Source organism: Accipiter gentilis, chromosome 31 (genome assembly GCF_929443795.1).
Source record: "Accipiter gentilis chromosome 31, bAccGen1.1, whole genome shotgun sequence".
Classification (NCBI taxonomy): domain Eukaryota; kingdom Metazoa; phylum Chordata; class Aves; order Accipitriformes; family Accipitridae; genus Astur; species Astur gentilis.
This window is the reverse complement of record NC_064910.1, coordinates 12,237,488-12,256,533: the sequence shown is the minus strand read 5'-3', so window position 1 is coordinate 12,256,533 and position 19,046 is coordinate 12,237,488. Positions and strand designations below refer to the sequence as shown.

The following is a 19,046-nucleotide window of genomic DNA, read 5'->3' as shown; positions in this document are numbered from 1 at the left end:
AATAAGGACTTCCCCAGTGTGTAACTGAATGACTTGGCTGCATCATTCTCCCTCTCAGCTGTCATCTCTGGGCCTGCCCTGTAAAGAGCATCCCCTGCACTTCAACCAGTCATCAAGCTACAAAATTCTTAAATCAAAATCTACAGGAAATAAAAAATGAATATAATTTTTCATGCTAAACTTTCCAAGGTTCAGACAGGATTTCTCCTGGAACTCTGAGAAGACTAACCACAAGGAGACATAATTTGGTCTGTTCTACTATATCAATTTCCCAGGAACAAAAATTCAGGTCACAGAGCTCAGTGCAGTGATTAGTTTTATTTTGCAGGAATTCAAGTACAAATGCAGCTTTGCTTTTGTCAGATACAGCATTAAAATTGGAAAGAATGAAAAAATCTGAAGCAGACACACTACACATTTCTTTAGTGGGTTATTTCTTGTGGAACGTGTTGATTTCCTTCTTTCTGTTCCAGATCTAAAGGCAAGCCCTAGTCAGGCTGCCAGACTCACAATCCATGCATGGTCAAGATCTATCATTAGTGATTCTTCTGACAATATATCAGCTTACAAAAATGTTGGCTGCATTAACTAAAAGCTATGTTGATGATTCCCCTCTTCGAAGAGAATATCATATTTCTCCACTTATTCTGTCTTGTTAGGTACATAATATAGGTACTATTACTTACTTCCTAAAACAGCATCATAGAGTTTTCCAGTCCTCTTGACTTGAACCTCTCTGAAGCCAGCTGCCTTGAGGAGCTTGCTGTACTCTGCTGCTGTTCGCTCTTTTCCTTCTGTCTGGACCAACATATTCATCGAATACAGTTGGGTTTCTAAGGGCCCACTTTTATCTTCATTCAGAAGCGATTCAACCAGCAGCACTCCACCACCTGGTTGAATAAAGAGAAATAGAACACATGCTGAGCTCTGAGAAGACAAGGTATTTCTCAGCTGAGTTACTAGATCCTAACCTTGAGTTTCAGGAAGCAGCAGCCTCTATGTTAAGTCATATTTCTGCACCACAGAAGACAATGAAAGAGCAAAAGCATTGGAGCATGCCTCTGCTTGGCTACCTAGGTACTGATGTACCAGGGCTGAAGGGGATGCTATGGCTGGGATGGAAACTTCCCATTTCCCCCAGGTGAAATCCACAGGAGCTTACTGATTTTGCTGAGAACCCAACTCTGTAGGTGGTGTTTTCAAAGTTCCAAGGGTTCAATGTGATGCTTAATGGGATTTTTACTATGATGTATACACTGGTCTGTCTAAACAATACCGAAAATCCCCAATCCTTAAACCTAAATGCCTTGAAAGATGACTCCCTGTAGAGAAGGAGACTAAAACTGGAAGCTGGCTAAGGATAACTTAGACCAGGCCCTATTTGGCTCAGCTGCACATGGCTGGCTTAGGAAAGCAATAGACTAAACCAAGAAACCCCTGCACTGAAACTGCCACCCAAATTCAGCAGAGACTGCTGTGCTTCATGTTTCTGATAGGCAAGGGTCCCCCTGCTCTTCAAGAGCTCACACCTACCAGGTCTGCAAGCCTTGTAGACTTTTGCCAGCAGCTGCCTGCATTTGTCATCATCCCAGTCATGCAGTATCTTGGATAAAATATACAGTTCAGCTTCTGGAATTGAATCATTAAAGAAGTCTCCTGTAAAGCAAGAATACGTGTATTACACAAAACCCCCAAAACACAGAGGGCTGGGTTAAGAAAATATTTTCAGTTCCGTCCAGTTCTAAAGACTCCAGGCTTGACATGTCCATCACCCACATCAGACAGCAACAGAGTTACCAGGTAAAAGTCCTCTGTGGCACTGCATAGGGGATTTTGTTCTTGGTCAGTCTCAAGAAGGTCTGAAATGTTTAAAAGCAGCAGTTCATCTGAAACAGCCTTTGATGCACGGGAAAGCGTTTAAGTTTTCTCCAATGACAAGAATTCAGATTCATAAGGTTTTAAGAGGAGACGGTTTGTCATGGTTTCTGTCATGGAAAAAAAGGAAAGAATTCTCCCTTATCTAAGCAAACTTTCAAAGACCTTCAGTAACCACAGAGCTACATCATAAATCCATAAGGAAAAAATACACATCTCTCACCTCCTAGCAGTAGCTTCATCACCATGCCTTTTGTTCAGCACTTGGTGTACTGCATTCATTTTTTTCTCTCTGCATCTTACTTTGTCATTTCCGCTCCCATTTCTTTGCACCACTGGCATATGTAACATTTCCTGTGTTTCTCCATCTTTGTTTTTTATGTACTCCCTTCCTTCCCCAAGGCTTCTTTCCTCTCTCTGAGCTTCAAGCAATATTAAGTCCTTTCAACACTTTGAAGGCTTTTGTAAACATTAAAAACTAGATCTCCGTACATGCATTTTCATTGTAGATGGATCAAAGACCAAGCAAGATCTATGGACTGGCCAAGAGGAATATGGGCTAGCTCACCCATATTCAAAGCCTGAAGTATCTTAGGATCTGAAAGGCAATCAATCATGACCTGAGGAGGAATACCCCTTGCTCAGAGCACGCCTGGCATCCCAGACATCTGCCAGGAGGTTTGCAAAGGAGAAAAGGGAGTGTTGGGAAGATTCATAACACAGCATGGCAGTTTTTCAAAATTGCAGGACCCTTTTTTGTTAAAGTACCCTTGTTCTGAAGAAATCAAATAGTTCTGTTCAGGAATAAAAAGCTTCTGGGCTGCTGAACACCCAAGTCTTGTCTCTGATAGAAGGTAGTTGCAGATACACAACTGGGACAGCCCTGCGGTAGCAATGAACTGCAGACCCAGGCTGGGGTGGCTGCAGCCTGGGACACTCTGCCCACAGAAGGGGCAGCTGGAGACCTGAACCCCCAGTATGTACTTCTGAGCAGAGACAAGGGGCTCAGGAGCAACAGCTGTGACAACACTACACCGCCGTCCGCACCTACCTTCATGGAAAGCGATCCGATGCTCCTCAGGGGGAACAAATTGCTCTTTGGCCAGTTGCACGACCTTTGGCAGGTCATAAATTGTGACCATGGAATTCGGGTACAAAGAAACACACTCGCGGGCCAAAGCTCCTCCACCTCCTTTGGGGAAAAGCATAAGAAGGTCAGCGCTGACCGAAAACCAACCCGTTCAGCAACACCCCCGTGAAGCGATGCAGGCAACGATGCACTCAGCCTCACAGAAGCTGGCAAGGTACATTTGCTCCCCACGTGTTGCTGAAAGGGAAGGGGAGGGACAGGAGAGGCCACCATCTCCGTTTGCTCTGCAAAAAGCTCCAGGGCCCCCAGCATCCAGGCCTATGTGGTCAGCCCCAGCCCTTACAGCTCTTAGGCACCCCCCAGCCAGAGCCAGCTGTGGATGCTGGAAGGATGGGAAATGAAAACCAGAGCCACTAAACCAGGTGTTGGAGAAGCAGTGATGGGGCCCGCGAGGGAGCCTGATGGCTCCCACGAATCCTGGCAGCACTCAGCAGCACTGGGACAGCAGGGTAAGAGGCTGCAGACAGTCTCTAAACCTAATGGCACTGACTGAAGGGAAGGAGGAAAGAGTCTGGCACGAGAAGAATGTATCAAGCAAGGCAAGAAAAAATGCCAGACCTGCCACATACACAAGGGGATAAGCCACAGCTCACACAAATGAGACTCTGAAGAGAAAAGCATTGAGCTTCCTAATGCTCTCACCACTCTCACGTTTCTCTTTTTAACCCAACCAAGACAGTAAAACCCTCCCTTTATTGCTGAGATATGTCCTCCTTTCCATTGTTCTGCCCATCATATAACACAGCAGTTCTTTTTCTCTTCAGAGCTTGTAAAAGAAGACAGTTCAGAGGCTTGTTAAAGAAGATCTACTGACGCTCACCTCCCAGGTCACAGATCTGCCTGAAGGGGGAAAGGTCAAATGCAGCAAGAACATCTCTGCCACATATACTCCATACTGAGTTCTGGCCAGCCATGAATTTCAGCATTTCTTCTTCTGATCTAGTAATGCAAACAGACACAGCGCATAGAAAAGGTAACTTACAATATCCTTGGTGATTCCTATCATATAACTGTTACTACAAGTTTTAGCTTAAACACTAATCTCTGTTTTTATTGACACAGAATACAGTCTCTTTGCCTATAAATCTCCCTTAAATCTTACTGTAGCAGAAGCGTACAGTGATGCATTCATGCATTTAAATAGGAAATTAAGATTGTGAAGTCCAACAGTGTGTTACGCTGCTAATTCTCAGGCTTCAAAGGGATGGTTTTTTTCCTCCAACTACTATTGCTTCTGTGCTAGAGACCTGTGATATGTTTTTCGGAATAGGAAATTATATACTTCTATTCAAAATATCAGACAGTGTCTCAGTAATGAATATTGTTGAGAAAGGAAAATGCTGCATGATGGTTCTGATGAGTGGGATTCTTACATCATCATATTTAATTGTCCTGAGCCATAATTAAAAACATTAATTTTATCTACAAGAATAAATTTTCTATAAATATACTAATGATTACCTGTACATTGCTCCAAAAGGGTCTTTAGATAAAAGGCCAAAAGCTCTTTCATATTGGTTCCTTCCTTCCCTAAAACAGCAGCCAAAAAAAAGCATGAGTGTGGATTTCTTTTTCTTTTACCCCAAACACACCTCAGAGCTGTAGTTTCAGCTAGTTCATCACTGTTGACGGTGCACAGCTTTGTACAGAATATATACCAGCCTGTTTGTAATGGCGGTAAAGGCACCCTCATTTGCCACCCCAAAATATGCTGATATATTTCTCAACCTTTCACAAGAAGACTGGTTCTTTTCAAGGCCAGGTTGGATGGGGCTTTGAGCAACCTGGTCTAGTGGAAGGTGTCCCTGCCCATGGTGGGGGGTTGGAACTAGATGATCTTTAAGGTCCCTTCCAACCCAAACCATTCTATTATTCTATGATTTATGGGAACACACCTCAGGTAAAGGTACAAGACTGGTGCAATCCTCACCATCAAACACACCATGGTTGATCAGTTGCACAACCAGAACAAGTGAGACTCCCGCCCTATATTAAACTACTCCTATACACCTTTGCAACAGAACTATCCTTTGCATCGTTACTCATCATTTACTTTATTGATGCCTCCTTAAGTAAGAGCCACTGTAATGATCAAGTGCTTTCCTGAAAGTCAAACACACAGAAATCTGATTCCTAGATCATCTCTACTATCAGAAGGAAAAGGAAAACAAGAACACACACAAATAGAAAACAAGAAAAAACAAGAACACATAATGGCCGTGTTATCAGCCAAAATGATCTGTTGGTTTTTCTTCCTGAGAACCAGCCAGCATCTTCACTGTGTCCTTTCGCAGAAACACACCACTCAGAGCAGCCACACAGATGCCGCAAAGCGGTCTGCAACAGACAGCACACAACACTCCTCCTTACCTCACAGCATCAGTCAGGTAGTGCCAGCACAAGTAGACTGTGTTGGAATAATACATCATAATATGATACTGAGACTTGGGACTTGATTTTGTAAGGTAGATGTTGGAAATTTCTGTGTTTCTGTAGAGGGCTAAATGGTGAAATAAATATATTTACTAACATGCACGATATACCACCTTGCCAAGCCTATTGTTCAGAATGGCATTTACCACCAGAAGATGTCCATATGATGAAAGACACAACCACATTGCTTCTACAATCAATTCTTCCACTGCAATAAGCAGTGGGTAAGGGCTGCTGAAATGTGTGTTGCCGGGTTCAATGTGAGTAAACACTATCTACCTACACTTACTCCAGCACCAAGCATTTCTTTCAAGAACAGCAAGAGGAATGCCTTATGGCTGTCATCATTTACCTATAGGCTTCTGCCATCAGAGGAAGCTTTTAGTATGCTCTATTTAAATGAGAAGCCCTTGCAGACAAGTCTTTTTTCTGATCAACAAGGTCAGCAAGTGGGAGACAAGTCCTCAAATCAGCATGCCAACCACACCTACCGTCTCTCAGTTCACTAGGGCAGGACCTACTGCAGACAGATGAATGCCTAAAGGACTTACAGAAATCTCCCCCGCTTCCTCCAATGCATCTGCATTGGCATCACTTACCCAAGGGAATGGCATACAAAAGGAACATAAAACACATATCCTGCTCTGCCTAAACTCATAGGGCAACTACTGTAAGCCCTAAAATAGGGCAACACAACACAAGCCAGAGCAGGGGACAAAACTTGCAAGACTCTGGCTAGTCCTGACCAGCTGTCTGATGGTCACAGATCCCTTCTGACCACGTGGACTCAATGTGTCTGGTGCAAGGGCAAACTTACCTCTCAGTTCAGATCAGCAACCTAACAAAATACTCCCCACAGTGGTAAGACCCCAAAGACAAACAAAACGTGTTTTTAAATCATGCTGTTGTTCACCCACCCTGACATTTTAAAGTTTAAAATCATGCCCACTCCTCAAAGGTTTCTTGAGACCAGCTCTGCAGAGGCCCTGAATATCTTCTCCAAGGTCACCTGAGGCTCTTGCACAAATAATTTTAGGAATATAGAGCCCTTCACCTGGGTTCTACTTTACAGATTGCATCATGCTGACATTTGCTGCTTCTCTTTCAGCTGAAGAGGGAACAGCGTTCCCAAGTGATTCTCTCCTCCCTCCAGCTACGGTAACTGGCCTAACACTAGATATCACCTCTCCCCACATGCCTTGCCTCACTTTCAAAAACATCAGAGGTTTAAGTCTTTTAGTTTCTTCCCTTTCTTCTGCTTTTATTACCTCCTTCTTGTGTCAGCTCTACTGCCAAGAGCTTCAGTCCCACACAGGCATCCAGCAGTCTTTCCATCCCTGTGGTGCTGGTACCCAAGCGCGCAGCAATGGCATCTGAAGACAGAGGCTCTCCTGACTCCAGCAGAAGATCAAACACCCCCAGCTCACAGGCAGTGAACATAACCTGGAGGTAAGGAAAGGTGGGAGTGAGGGATCAGGTGAAAGTACCAAAGCCTTCTGCATTTCTAAAGCCGCTATGTTGGAGAAAATACACATATAATAATATTTTTTTCATGTAAAATCATATTTCATATAAACAAGTCCAATGATTAAACTGAAGTTTCTCTGAACACCGATAATACCATACAGTGCTTGTAGTGCACCTTCTTTCATTTCTTTTCCTTTTCTGTCAAAGCCAGCCAATGTTTTTGGCTCACAAAGGTTCATATTTAAAGAACAGGTTTGTGGTGCAAAAGTTCCTGCCCCTTCCTTAGTTTCAGATCATATTCTCACAGTCTCTCTTGCTTTTTGCCTGGAGAGCACAAAAGCAAGATTCTGTAGTGGGGGGGGGGTTCTGTTGTTTTTGTTCTTTAATTAAGGATCTAACATATGCTACAGTGAAGCCTGAAGACTCTCCTGTGGCTTGCAGCAGAGGGGAATATCCCACCCAATCTTCAGGGACTGACATGCATGACTACAGTGGTCTCCCTGAGGCAGGGAGGTTCCTCTCAGCCAAAAGGACGGCCTCATTCAGGCCAGCAGAATTGCCCTGTCATTTCATAAAGAAGGTGTGTAACATCTCCAGGAACAACCTTCAACCTTCAGACATACATAACCACACATAAGAAAAGCATCCTTCTTTAGCTGTACACAGTCAAGTTCACAAGTATTAGCCTATTTCTCTGGCCACACAAACACTCCTAAAACAGTAACAAAGGCATCAACTCAATTGACTCCCTGTATCTACAATGATTTGATAAAGTCCACGGGAAGCTCATTTTACCCTCAGTAAGAACATGGTTTAACCTAAGCTGAGATCATTTCTCAAAAACATAGTACCAGTGTTAATTTGGAAAGCATTGGGCACTCCTCTTCCTCACCAAGCAAAAGGATTTTTCATTATCCATTTTTCCTCTCTTTAGTGCCAGCTCTGCCTTTCAGGAGCCTTAGGATGCAGCAGTATTTGCACAACACAAAGAGCATTCCTTCCATTGCCATGTTGGCCTAAGATGCAGCAAGGGACAATAGGAAAGGTAACTAAATTGTAAAAGGAAAAAATCTCCACTGCTCTGGATATTATGATTTGATGCCCATGTGGTTACACACATAGAAAGGCAAATAACATCAATAAACAATAAGGAAAGTGGAACTGCTAGTTCTGCCTTTGTGCCTTAATCAAATGCTATCTGGAGAAACAGTCATTATACCAGACTCTTTCTTTCATTTGAAAAGAGGCAATACACAGAAGTTCTCAAGCTCAGCCTTCTATATAATACATACAGACAAGCCATGGGAAAGGGAAGGAAATTCTTTGAGAAAATACTTGAAAAATCTTGTTCTTTGCATGGTATGATGAGGGGGGAGGAAAAGACAACTAAAGTCAGCTCTCCATTTCTCAAAGTCCAAAAATGAAAAGTGGAAAGAAATCCCACCACCGAAGGAACCTTCCACATTTGAGGCAGTCAGACAGCAAGACCTCAGTTAAACTTCCAGTGTTTTTTATAAAGCCTCATGCAGAGACAAGGTCTGCTCATCCAAGCACCCAAAAGTCAGAGGGGTCTCAATAAATACTAAGTCTATCCTGAGGGGTCAGGTCACATTCAAATCTTTTTTCTTTTCAAATTTCCTTCCTGCCTACATGAGCAGACAGGATGCTTTTGTATGAGATGTTTTTCATTCCAAAGACTTACATTCAGGACCTAAAGTGAGATCCTTAAATATTTCTGTCTGCATACTCTCAGACATCTATCCAAAACCGAGCTATATTTCTTACCTTTGAGACTAAAAATCCACTGTTGTATTGCAAGATGACTTGGGGATAGTCAAGGTCTTCTGTGGAATTCATTTTCTTTCTGGACCGACGCACAGATTCTCTGGTCCTCTTAATTGAAATAAGCTTCTTTCCACCAGGCACAGAGCACACCGGCTGATCCATTTAATCTTATTGCTTCTGAGAAACACACTGGTTACAAAACGTGTTAGCAAAGTTATTTGGCTTCAATGCGGTTTTCTACCAGGTTCAGCTGTTTCTTTGGCTCTTCCATCATCAAGTACAAGGCTACAGCAGCAGTGCTTGTATTGTCAGTTCAGCAGTCGGTTAACACGCTGGTACTTCAGAAGTACTTGAAAGCTTACAACAAGCAAAACAGAAATTGGGACAGAACAGCATCAAGAACCTGAAATCAGTGCGATGCACCAGAGTTCATAAGCCAAAGCTGAGTCTTACCTGGGGCTTGTTCAAAACCAGCTCTTTTCCATTCGGCTGGCTTTTTGATGCTGGAAGACTTCCCAAGAATAGAAATCCTTAGATACATCAGCCAGCCCAATGACATGACCCCAGAGGAAAGACAACAATTTGGCAACACAGTTCTTCAAGTGACATGTGGACATTCCAAGGGGTTTGAGGGTGAAGGAGTATTAGCTCAGCTCAAAGCGTTCAAGACGTACTCCTGGCCAAGCCTGGCATCTCCTATGGCTCTAATTCCGCTCACCCTTCACTCGGGTGTATGCACAGCACTTACCTTCACCATGCTGAAACAGAGACTTGTTCAGCCTCCAGCTCCAGGTCATGTACCCAGGGCTTCAGGCCTTACCCATGCAAGGAAAATGACTGTCATAACTACTACATAGCAGGGAAGATCTGCCGAGGAAATAATCTGAGGGCAGAGTCCACACAAGGAGCTGAAGGAGAAGAAAGCATTCCACCAGAGTCTATGCTTGGAATAATTTCCACCCAGCTGTGGAAAACCTGGGTGTGCTTCCCTGGCCTGGTTTGCAAGCCCTGCCCACGGAAAGGATAAAAGAGACACTGGGGAGCAGCCAAAGTGGAGATGAAACTTGCTGTGATGGACACAGGTCCAGGTGAGCCTGTGGCTGGCAGTGGGGTACACCCCATCCCTTAAGTGCAGAAGCAACCAGTCTGAAGAGAAGCTGTAAGTGTCTGTTTGTTGTGCTGCTTTGTCGCAGTGACTGGTTTGCTTTGACAATGATCACTCAGGTGAAGTCTACAAGGAAAAAAATCTACTCTTGTTCCTTTTTCTGTATTTTGCAGGTCCCCCCACATACCGGCTTAGAAAGCAATGCCTGTTTGATAGCAGCACCACAGCAGGGGTGTCCTACACGTGCTTTGCCATGTTTTAGCAGAGCAGGGTGCTGAGAAATGACAAGTTGTTCCACATTTTCCAGCTGGCTGCCACAGTCTTCCTCCCCTTCTCTGCAAAACTAAGCAGGGGCATGCAGAACATCCTTGGGAAGAAACAATGATATGACTGCCAAGTGCCAGATGTGGCATGGATTTCAACTTTACACAGAACATACTTCATAGGTCTTTCATCAGAAAATTAAAAACCTGGATTACTTTCCTGAAACCTCTCTGCCACACTGTCTATTGCTCCAGCCTGTAAACACCTGCCATCTTGCCTTTTCGGGCAGACGCTGCAACTCTTGGGTGAGAAAAGTCCCTTTCCATCAAGGAAAGACTGACAGTTTTCATATCACACATTTAGCGACCCTTCAGGTAACAACATTAAATGAGACCTGACTTAGGTAATACAGTAATGGCAAAATGTTACAAAATGGCATTTTTTTCAGTGGTAGCTGAAAAATGCTTCAGTGATTAAGTTAACGGGCAAAACGTGAGCAATATAGTGATCGACATGCAGCTCAACTTTTTGTGTACCTTAGGTTGGCAGATGTTTAAAGACTGCATTTCACAACTTTGTCCCAACACAGCGTTTTAATGTTCTCTTCCTTTCCTAGGAAGTAGAGTTATATTTATATGCTGCTGCTGAAGGTTAGTTCTGTGCTCCTCTTTAGAACCTGCCTGATTTTAGAAGAAACAGGCCAGTATAAGTTTTCCACATGTTCTTTCTGACCATTTTGTGGATGCAGTGAAACTTTCTCAGCTGTAAGGTCCCTCTGTATAATCCTTCTGTGAATCTGTATCTTGCATTCAGATCCTAACACTTCAGCCAAAAGATGCTGTATTTCTTCTAGCCAGAAGTGAAATAGCAACCTACTTCAAGAGTGAGTTGTTAAAGTTACTAAGCAAATGTCACAGTTATCAGCCTTTTTCTCCCTCTGTACACCAACTCAGAAACAGTACCTGTTACCCAGGTTCTAACACCACAGGGTCTCCTGTGTTACCAGATTACCAAGTCTGAACATACAAAAGTTACAGCAAGCACCAAACTGTTGAAATACTTAGATCTCCTCATCCTGGCCAACATAGCCTGTAAACATAGTGCTATTGTCTTGCTAGTGCACCAGACTTCACTGTTCAGCACAGGTTAGACGCTAATATTCTGTTAATTTTGTACTGTGGAAGCTGGAGATTGTAACACACCTCTCTGCCAGAGTGACGGTGAATCTGTGCAGCTTGCATTTAACAAGACACCATTTCTCTGAAGGAAAGGCCTGGAGAACAGGTTTCAAGAACACCACTACATTTATAATTGACATCTTCCCCTGCTATCCCCACCTCATGGACAGCGCACAAGCTCAGTTTCTATTTAGGAACTTCCATCTGCACATGTGCTAAGTGTGATTCTGCAGAGGTCATTCACTTGCCCAAATCCAGACTCATTCTTAGTAAACATGCTACAGCTTTTTCAGTTCCTCAGATCCATTCCAAAAACAGTTCTATGGGAAAAGAAAGCTCAAAACCTTCTCAATCTATCCATGTGGATAACCAGGTCAACTTTTTTCCCTCAATAGCCTTCCCTCTCCTCCAAATAAAATGGAGAAATAAACTGTACATAGAAAAACATCACTAGCCAAAGATAAATTTGTTAGCCAAAAGATTAGGAACACAAAAATATTTATCTGCTAAAGCCCAATTCTGCCTACCTGCTTGGTAGACAGAAAAAAATTGGTGCAATTTTGCCCAAACAGATTTCCCATTCCTGGCATCCTAACAGCTATTCAGATCCAGGCCATCAGCCACACTGGAAGCAAATGCTTGCCACACTGAAGTATACGTTTCTCTTCCATCAAGCTAAACAAAACAACCCTAGGAAGAGCTAGCTGCTGCTCAACAGCTTACAGACCACTTTCCTCAAACAACTCGGCCACAGATTGGTAATCAGCTATTACAGTAACATTTAGTACAGTTGCATTAAAGATTCATGAGTACGAAAATGCTCAACCCTTGATTCTTGTAGTTTTGACTAAATAACAGACAGTTATGTGCACAACTGTAGACTAGCATGTCCTAACAGGCCATAAATTCACTTAAGACAAAGATACAGAGTACAAGAGGCTCTGGTAATAAAATGACCACACAGTTAATTAAACCCACTCGAAGTACTTTTTCAATTACTACTAAATCTGTCTATTGAGGACACCAGATGTGACTGTCTAATGGGATTACTACCAGTAGCAAGACGTAGGGGAGGAGGGTTGCAGATAACCCGCATCAGATCGATGCAAAGCCACACACACTGTGTTGCTGTTTCCAAGTAAATTGTTAGTGAGGCTTAACGTCTAAGCTCCTTTCAAGTTACAAACGCATTCATGAAGATGAAATTGCAATGGGTTGTTTTCTCTGAAAACCCCATCAAGGTTTTTGTCATACCATGCACAGGCTAAAGCTGTTACTTTACCTCCATGGTTCTATTTTGGTGATGAATTTTTCTTTGCCTAAATGACTTGCTACAGAAAAATACTACACAAAAAATAATTACGTCATTTTTGCATAAAATTTGAAACTAAGAAATTATCTATGAACAAACAACATTTAGTAGAATTAATGTGTCTGCCAGTAAGAAATGGCAGACAACACCTTTCACACACACAACCATCATTATAAGGAACAACTATAAATCTCAGGGATGTGACTACAATAATGAGTTTCAGTAATGCCAGAAACAATTCTACCTCACTATCATTATTAAGCCTCTAAGTGTGTCCAGCTTATATCAGATGGCCTGGAAGTGCACCAAGAAAAAACATTTTGTGCCCTATTTTTTAAGAATCCTAAAAAGCCAAGATAATCTGTATCATACCTTTTATTTGAAATAGAACATCCATTTTTAACAAAATGCTCATTTTCTTCTTTATAACTTCCAATTCTTCTCGTGTTACAATAGATGCATTTCCCTAGTAACATGACTATTGCTTCTGTCAGTTTTTGACACCAACTAATTTTTTTCCTGTTTACATCACATATACTACTGGCGGACATTTGGAGTAGGCAGGAAATACTGTATACCCAGCTCATTCTCTAAGCAAACCCTCCCTCCTCCTCAGTTTTCCTTATAGTAAAAACTCTGAGAATGTCTTTTACAGTCCACCACAAGCAATCCAGAGTTGTTCTTGGGTTACCTTCCTGGCCTGCAAATAATCTCTCAATAAATAATTCAACCAAATAATCATTAAGATCTCTGTCAGAGGAAGGTCCCAGCAGATAAGCAGCCTCTCTCCCTGAGGACAGACAGGTTCACTAGCTAAAAACGGTAGAGGCTGAAACGTTAAAGAGAGAGATGCAAAAAGAAAACCAAGACAGACAGCAGCTGAGGCAGACTCTCATGTCAGAAGTGACTTGTGCTCTGTCAAGCATCACAAAGGCAATCAGCAGACACAAAACTGCCTTGCACGGGCCATTTTACACTTGCTAATCTGATAATCCTCTCCTCCACTTCTTCAAACAGGAAGCTTCAGAAAGAAGTGTTCCCATGGCTTGGCATGGGCAAGTACCCCTGAAGTCCTCTTACCTGGTGGCTCACCTTGAATGTTTTTCACAGCCTTACGCTGTTTGCAAGTGTGCTGGTTTTGGCTGGGATAGAGTTCACTTTCTTCATAGTAGCTAGTATGGGGCCATGATTTGGATTTGTGCTGGAAACTGTGTTGATAACAGACGGATATTTTTGTTCCTGCTGAGCAGTGCTCACCCAGAGCCAAGGGCTTTTCTGCTTCTCCCCCCACGCCACCAGCGAGCAGGCTGGGGGAGCACAAGGAGTTGGGAGGGGACACAGCCGGGACAGCTGACCCAAACTGTCCCAAGGGATATCCCAGACCATAGCACAACATGATCAGATTATAAAGCTCGGGGAAGAAGGAAGGGGGGGATGTTCGGAGTGATGGCGTTTGTCTTCCCAAGTCACCGTTCGGCGTGCTGGAGCCCTGCTGTCCTGGAGATGGCTGAACACCTGCCTGCCCATGGGAAGGTGGGAATGAATTCCTTGGTTTGCTTTGCTTCCGTGCACAGCTTTTGCTTTCCCTATTAAACTGTCTTTATCTCAACCCCTGAGTTTTCTCACTTTTACCCTTCCGATTCTCTCCCCACCCCACCTGGGGGGAGTGAGCGAGCGGCTGAGTGAGGCTTCAGTTGCCAGCTTGAGGTGAACCACGACAGCAAGCCATGTCAGGCAGAGCAAGCAGAAGAAAGACTTTGCCAGCCCTTCCCTTTTCCAGTTTAGGTAGAAAGTAACAGACACCAACTAGGCAATTCCCCAGAGCACTTACAGGCACGTTCAGGATCATATGCAAAAATTGCAGGGAAGACCTGGTCTGAGGGTGATCAATTCTTGTTCCAACACTCTGCTGGCAGGCTGAGCCTCCTATCCGGGAGTGACTTTGGTGCTACCACACCATTATCCCTTCATGTTGTCCTACAAATAGGCCAGTTACAAGGACAGCACTGCTGGGCATGCCATCCAGAGCAGGTAGAGCTCCCCTCGCAGGTGCCACAGTGCACGTGTGATTAGATGAGGTATCAATTAGAAAACAATTCCAATCGGCCTTAGTCCTTCAAAAGTTTTATATTCTACAACTATGGCAAAACATTTGTTTGAGCTAATCTATAATTATTTTTTTTTTTTGTGAGGCAGCAGGAGATGTATTCAGGGGATGCAGCATGTGAGGGGGAACCAGACCAAATTCATTTTCTGTGCTGTGATTAAAGAAGAAAGGATGGTGGTGCATACCATTTCGAACAAGCCTCAAGAGCCCAGTAACAGATTAAGTATAAAAAAGGAAAGAGGTACGCTTTTAACAACAATAATACTTAACACATGTTGGAGCGTAAGACACTAGAGGAATCCATTCTGCACAGCCAGTTCTGAAGGATGAACTGCAACTAGATTGCTGCTTTATACAAACACTAGAGACAACCTTGCAAATTTATTGTGAGGCAGCTCACATGTAAAGAGTACATAGAATGTATTAGAATGTAAAGATACATTCTGCAAATAACACATCTATTGGGCTGGGGAAGGGCCAGATCAACAGAATGCAACATAAGCTTAAATGCAATAGGTGTTGTATCCAGATCATAACCAAACTTCAAAGGTAGGATACCAGATCAAAACACAGGCAATACATATATTTCCTCTTCATTATAATAAAAACCCCTTAACTTGTATAGCACTACAAGATATCAGTGGTCGTTTGCTCACTCATTTATGAATTAAGGCATCTGCCAAACTAGTTGGTTTAATTGCTGTCTTACATAGAATCTAACATATCTACCTGTGCTATGAAACATGAGCAGCCGCAATAGTCTGTAACACAGTCCTATACATGTTTAAGAACTGCCCTAATGCTGACACTGGTGCGATGTCCAGGTAGCATGGATCAGTGATCAACTCTCATTAGTTTGTGTTTATAGCCTTGCAGTCCCTGGTACAGTCCTGCACTCACAATTTTGGGAGCCACTGCAAAAATCCCCATTTTCTCTAACAGCTTTCAAGATGATGCTTCCAGATAACATATCGAATGTTTTTTATATGCATACCTAATCAAGCATATGCCCTTATTCTAGGTCATTGACTAGATTACTCTACAAAGGCAGAGTCGATTAGAAAAAAACAGGGATATAGTCACAGCTTTGGTAACCACTTCTTACTAATATCAATTACTTCTGGCAATATGATTAATACATTATCAAAATTACTTTACCACAGCAGGCAGTAAGTAGATGGAAAGCATAACAATCATATAGAAGGGCTTGGCCTTGCCCTTGTGGAGACGCTGTTGTTTCTGTTGAATAAGCTGCTTCCTGAGCCACCTTGTGCAGACTGAGGCCAGGAGATAAAAAGGAAATTGCAGGCCAAAAGGCTGGTAAGTGCAGAAGCTCATCAGCCCTCAGATAGAAAGAGGAGACATTCTTCTTTAATGATCAGAATGGGGCTATGTGGTAACACTGACCATAGCAACAGAACCTGGATTTCTTATCCTTTTGAGGCTCATGTTCTTCTTTGCTTACCAAGGGCTGCAGGAAAATTAGTCCTGGCTGTCCGTGCCTTGGTGAGGCAACAGCACACGCAGGGACAGCATGCACCAGCTCCTGTACAGCACAGGGAGGATCAGGGGCTTTGGCCCACAATCTTCCCACCCCCTTCAGCTCAGACCTTGCTGCAAGCAGTCTGTGATAAGCAGGGCCCTCATCCTCAAATGGGAAGAGGTCACACACTGCCTTGTATCATTAGATGATTAATACACTTCTGAACCCTACACATCCTCAAGAGGAAGGCGGGCTCCCACTGGCTCGATCCTATCCTCCTGGCACCTCTATGAGGACAAAAGGGAGACATTGTGTTCTGTGGTGACAGATGTGAAAACTCTCCTGGAGCTGAGTGCAAGAAGGTGCATCCTCACAACTGAGAAAACTCTCTTCCTGTCTCATCGTGTGACTTAAGACTCAAGAACAGAGGTACAATATCAGAAGAAACCCTGAACATCTCTTGGGACTCAGTAAGCGGAATAGGGCTCAGAAGTCTCTCACTGCTGCCAAGGCTTTCCAGCAGGTTTGAACACAGTGCCGTACTGTGGAGCTGCCTGATCCACAGCTTGATGGGATTTACACGCCATAGTTACACCACACCAGTCTTCCTCACCAAGGAAATTTTTCTACTACTGAAGGAAAAAAAAGCCCATACCAGTAAAAAGTGAACCTGAGCTTTCCCCAGCAGCAAAGGCTGATCTTAAAGTAAGCTTAAAATTGACAAGTATGGCTGCCTGACACAGAGCAATAAGTTGGGAACTATCCGAGTTCTTGGCTTTGCAATGGCATAGGAAGAGCTCCAGAGTTTGAAAGCAGGACAGAAAAATGAAGTCAAATGCATGGGATAAGCTCAACGCTTCTGGAGGAATTACTTGTACTGATGTCTTCCATCATCTTCAAGGATTTCTTTCCCCATCTCTACCCTATACCCCTGGGGCTGCCATGCATTCAGTCAAGATGAAAGCTGACATCCAGGCTCCAACTTTTCAAACGGTAGTCTAGTGGAGAAGAAACAAAGACTTACAGTCTTGCTCACCCAGATTCTTGATGTTCTGATAAGAACAGTGAATAAATCTATACTCCTGCTTACAACCCAGGGGAACGAAGCCACCAAAACAAAACCAAACCCTGAATATTGACAGACAAATGGAGTAAGATATGTAACTTTGACACAATGGGACATAAGAAACATGCAACTCATGACAAGCCCAGGCAAACAGAGTCAGGTTACCACTGCTACATAATCCTCACTGATCAGTTTCAGAAGTAAACAGGCAGGTAACTTTGCAGACATTCTCATTGGATTGGATTTGTAGCAGCCTGAAAGTAGAGACAGCATAGCAGCCAAATCAGACTCTATCCAATACTCAGCCATACCAACATAAATCCAATGTTTCAGAAGTATTTATTAGTTGGTATGTCTTTGATAGGTATTAGTTGCTAAATCCTATGCTCTTCAGTTTCCTTAACATTTATATCAGAGCTTGTGACTACAGTGTGATTTAAGCACTGTGAATTTAATAATTAAACAAGAATAGGAGTGTGGATTATTGGAACTCCTTCATTAATTAGACCAAAGTTTGTTGATCAAAGTTTGACAAGTTAGACAGCTCCTGCTCCAGTCTTGCAAATCCAAGCAATCAGGTAAGATTTAAGCAATCAGCATCACAACATTCTTCCAGAGTAGGGAAAAATATCAGTAACTCCGGTACTTCAGCTTCTAGAAGCCATTATAAAGCTTGCTGGTATCCTAGATTCTTTCATTTGAAACACTAATGTGGGATAATTAGAATAGACACATAGTGAACAAGAGACACAATGGGACTGTTCAATCTGTGAGCCAGAGGCCTCTGCAAGCAGCAGGCCTCAAGGACGCAGCGAAGGCTAACTGTTGCTACAAAGTTTGATGAAATAAGCATAAAAAGCTGAACAAGTTGGGCCTACGTGACTTCAAGCAGGACACCAGGCAAGACACAGACAGGAGGAATCATTCGCGTGATCAGAAGACCTTATCCAATCAAACTATTGCTTTAGGCGCATGAACAGCACACGTTAACCAATCAGTAGATGGCTTGCACATGGTTGTGGTATATAACCAAGTGTTACGCAGCAATTAAATGGAGAAATCGCTTGATCCACAGTATCTGTGTTGGTCTGTTTCTCCCCAGGGCGAGTCCCTGGCGATGTGTCGTTTCTCCTAGATTGTCGCGACGGGAAAGCACGGCACACTAAGACCCCTAAAAGACGCTTGGTAGAAATGTACTGACTTTATAATCAATACAGAAGAAAGAGCAATTGTTTACTATGAGAAGTTATATTCTTTAAGTTATTGCACCAGCGAGGTTTTTGCACTAGTAGAAGCACACACCTCAGCCATAATAAAAACCTGAATAAATGGTATTGGGCATGGCACAATTTATATTTGTTACCTTATTAAAAGATTACAGTTTCAACTCTTTTCAGGTTTCCTTCAGCCCATCATCAATGAAGACCACAAGCAAACTGATGCCCAGCCAGTCTTGGAGCAATGGCTACCTTGGAAAGACAAAAGCCCCCATTTTTATTGTTGAGCATGTTATATGGCACAGGATATCCCTTTGATCAGCTGGGGTCGGTTGTCCCAACTGTGTCCTCTCCCAACCTCAGCTTACCCATTCAGGAGGGCGTGCACAAAATGGGAAATGGAGAAGGCCTTGACACTGTACAAGCACTGCTCTGCAATAGGTAAAGCACTGGTGTGTTATCAACGCCATTTGTCACAAATCCAAAACACAGCACCATATTGGCAGCTATGAACAAAATTAACTCCATCACAGCCAGACCTAGTACAAAGACACATGACGAAATACCCATTTCAGACGATTCAGCACTGAAAACATTTTGGAGA

General features: G+C 43.1%; 1 protein-coding gene across 2 annotated transcripts; it reads right to left on the bottom strand.

Moving 5' to 3' along the window:
* Positions 1 to 299: 299 nt before the first annotated feature.
* On the bottom strand, positions 300 to 12,353 carry ASMT (acetylserotonin O-methyltransferase). Of its 2 annotated transcripts, none has more exons than XM_049834615.1 (8): positions 8,711 to 10,683; positions 6,727 to 6,901; positions 5,396 to 5,525; positions 4,487 to 4,555; positions 3,846 to 3,964; positions 2,927 to 3,067; positions 1,534 to 1,656; positions 300 to 890 (listed from the first exon to the last, which is right to left on the bottom strand). In XM_049834615.1, exons 1-8 carry the CDS (start codon positions 8,870 to 8,872, stop codon positions 679 to 681), a joined length of 1,131 nt encoding a protein of 376 aa, XP_049690572.1. In that variant the 5' UTR covers positions 8,873 to 10,683; the 3' UTR covers positions 300 to 678. The 2 variants fall into 2 exon arrangements, with proteins under 2 accessions (XP_049690572.1, XP_049690573.1); XM_049834616.1 differs by lacking the exons at positions 300 to 890; positions 1,534 to 1,656 and adding exons at positions 1,716 to 1,985; positions 2,099 to 2,297 and having other exon boundaries at positions 8,711 to 12,353.
* Between the last annotated feature and the right edge of the window lie 6,693 nt (positions 12,354 to 19,046).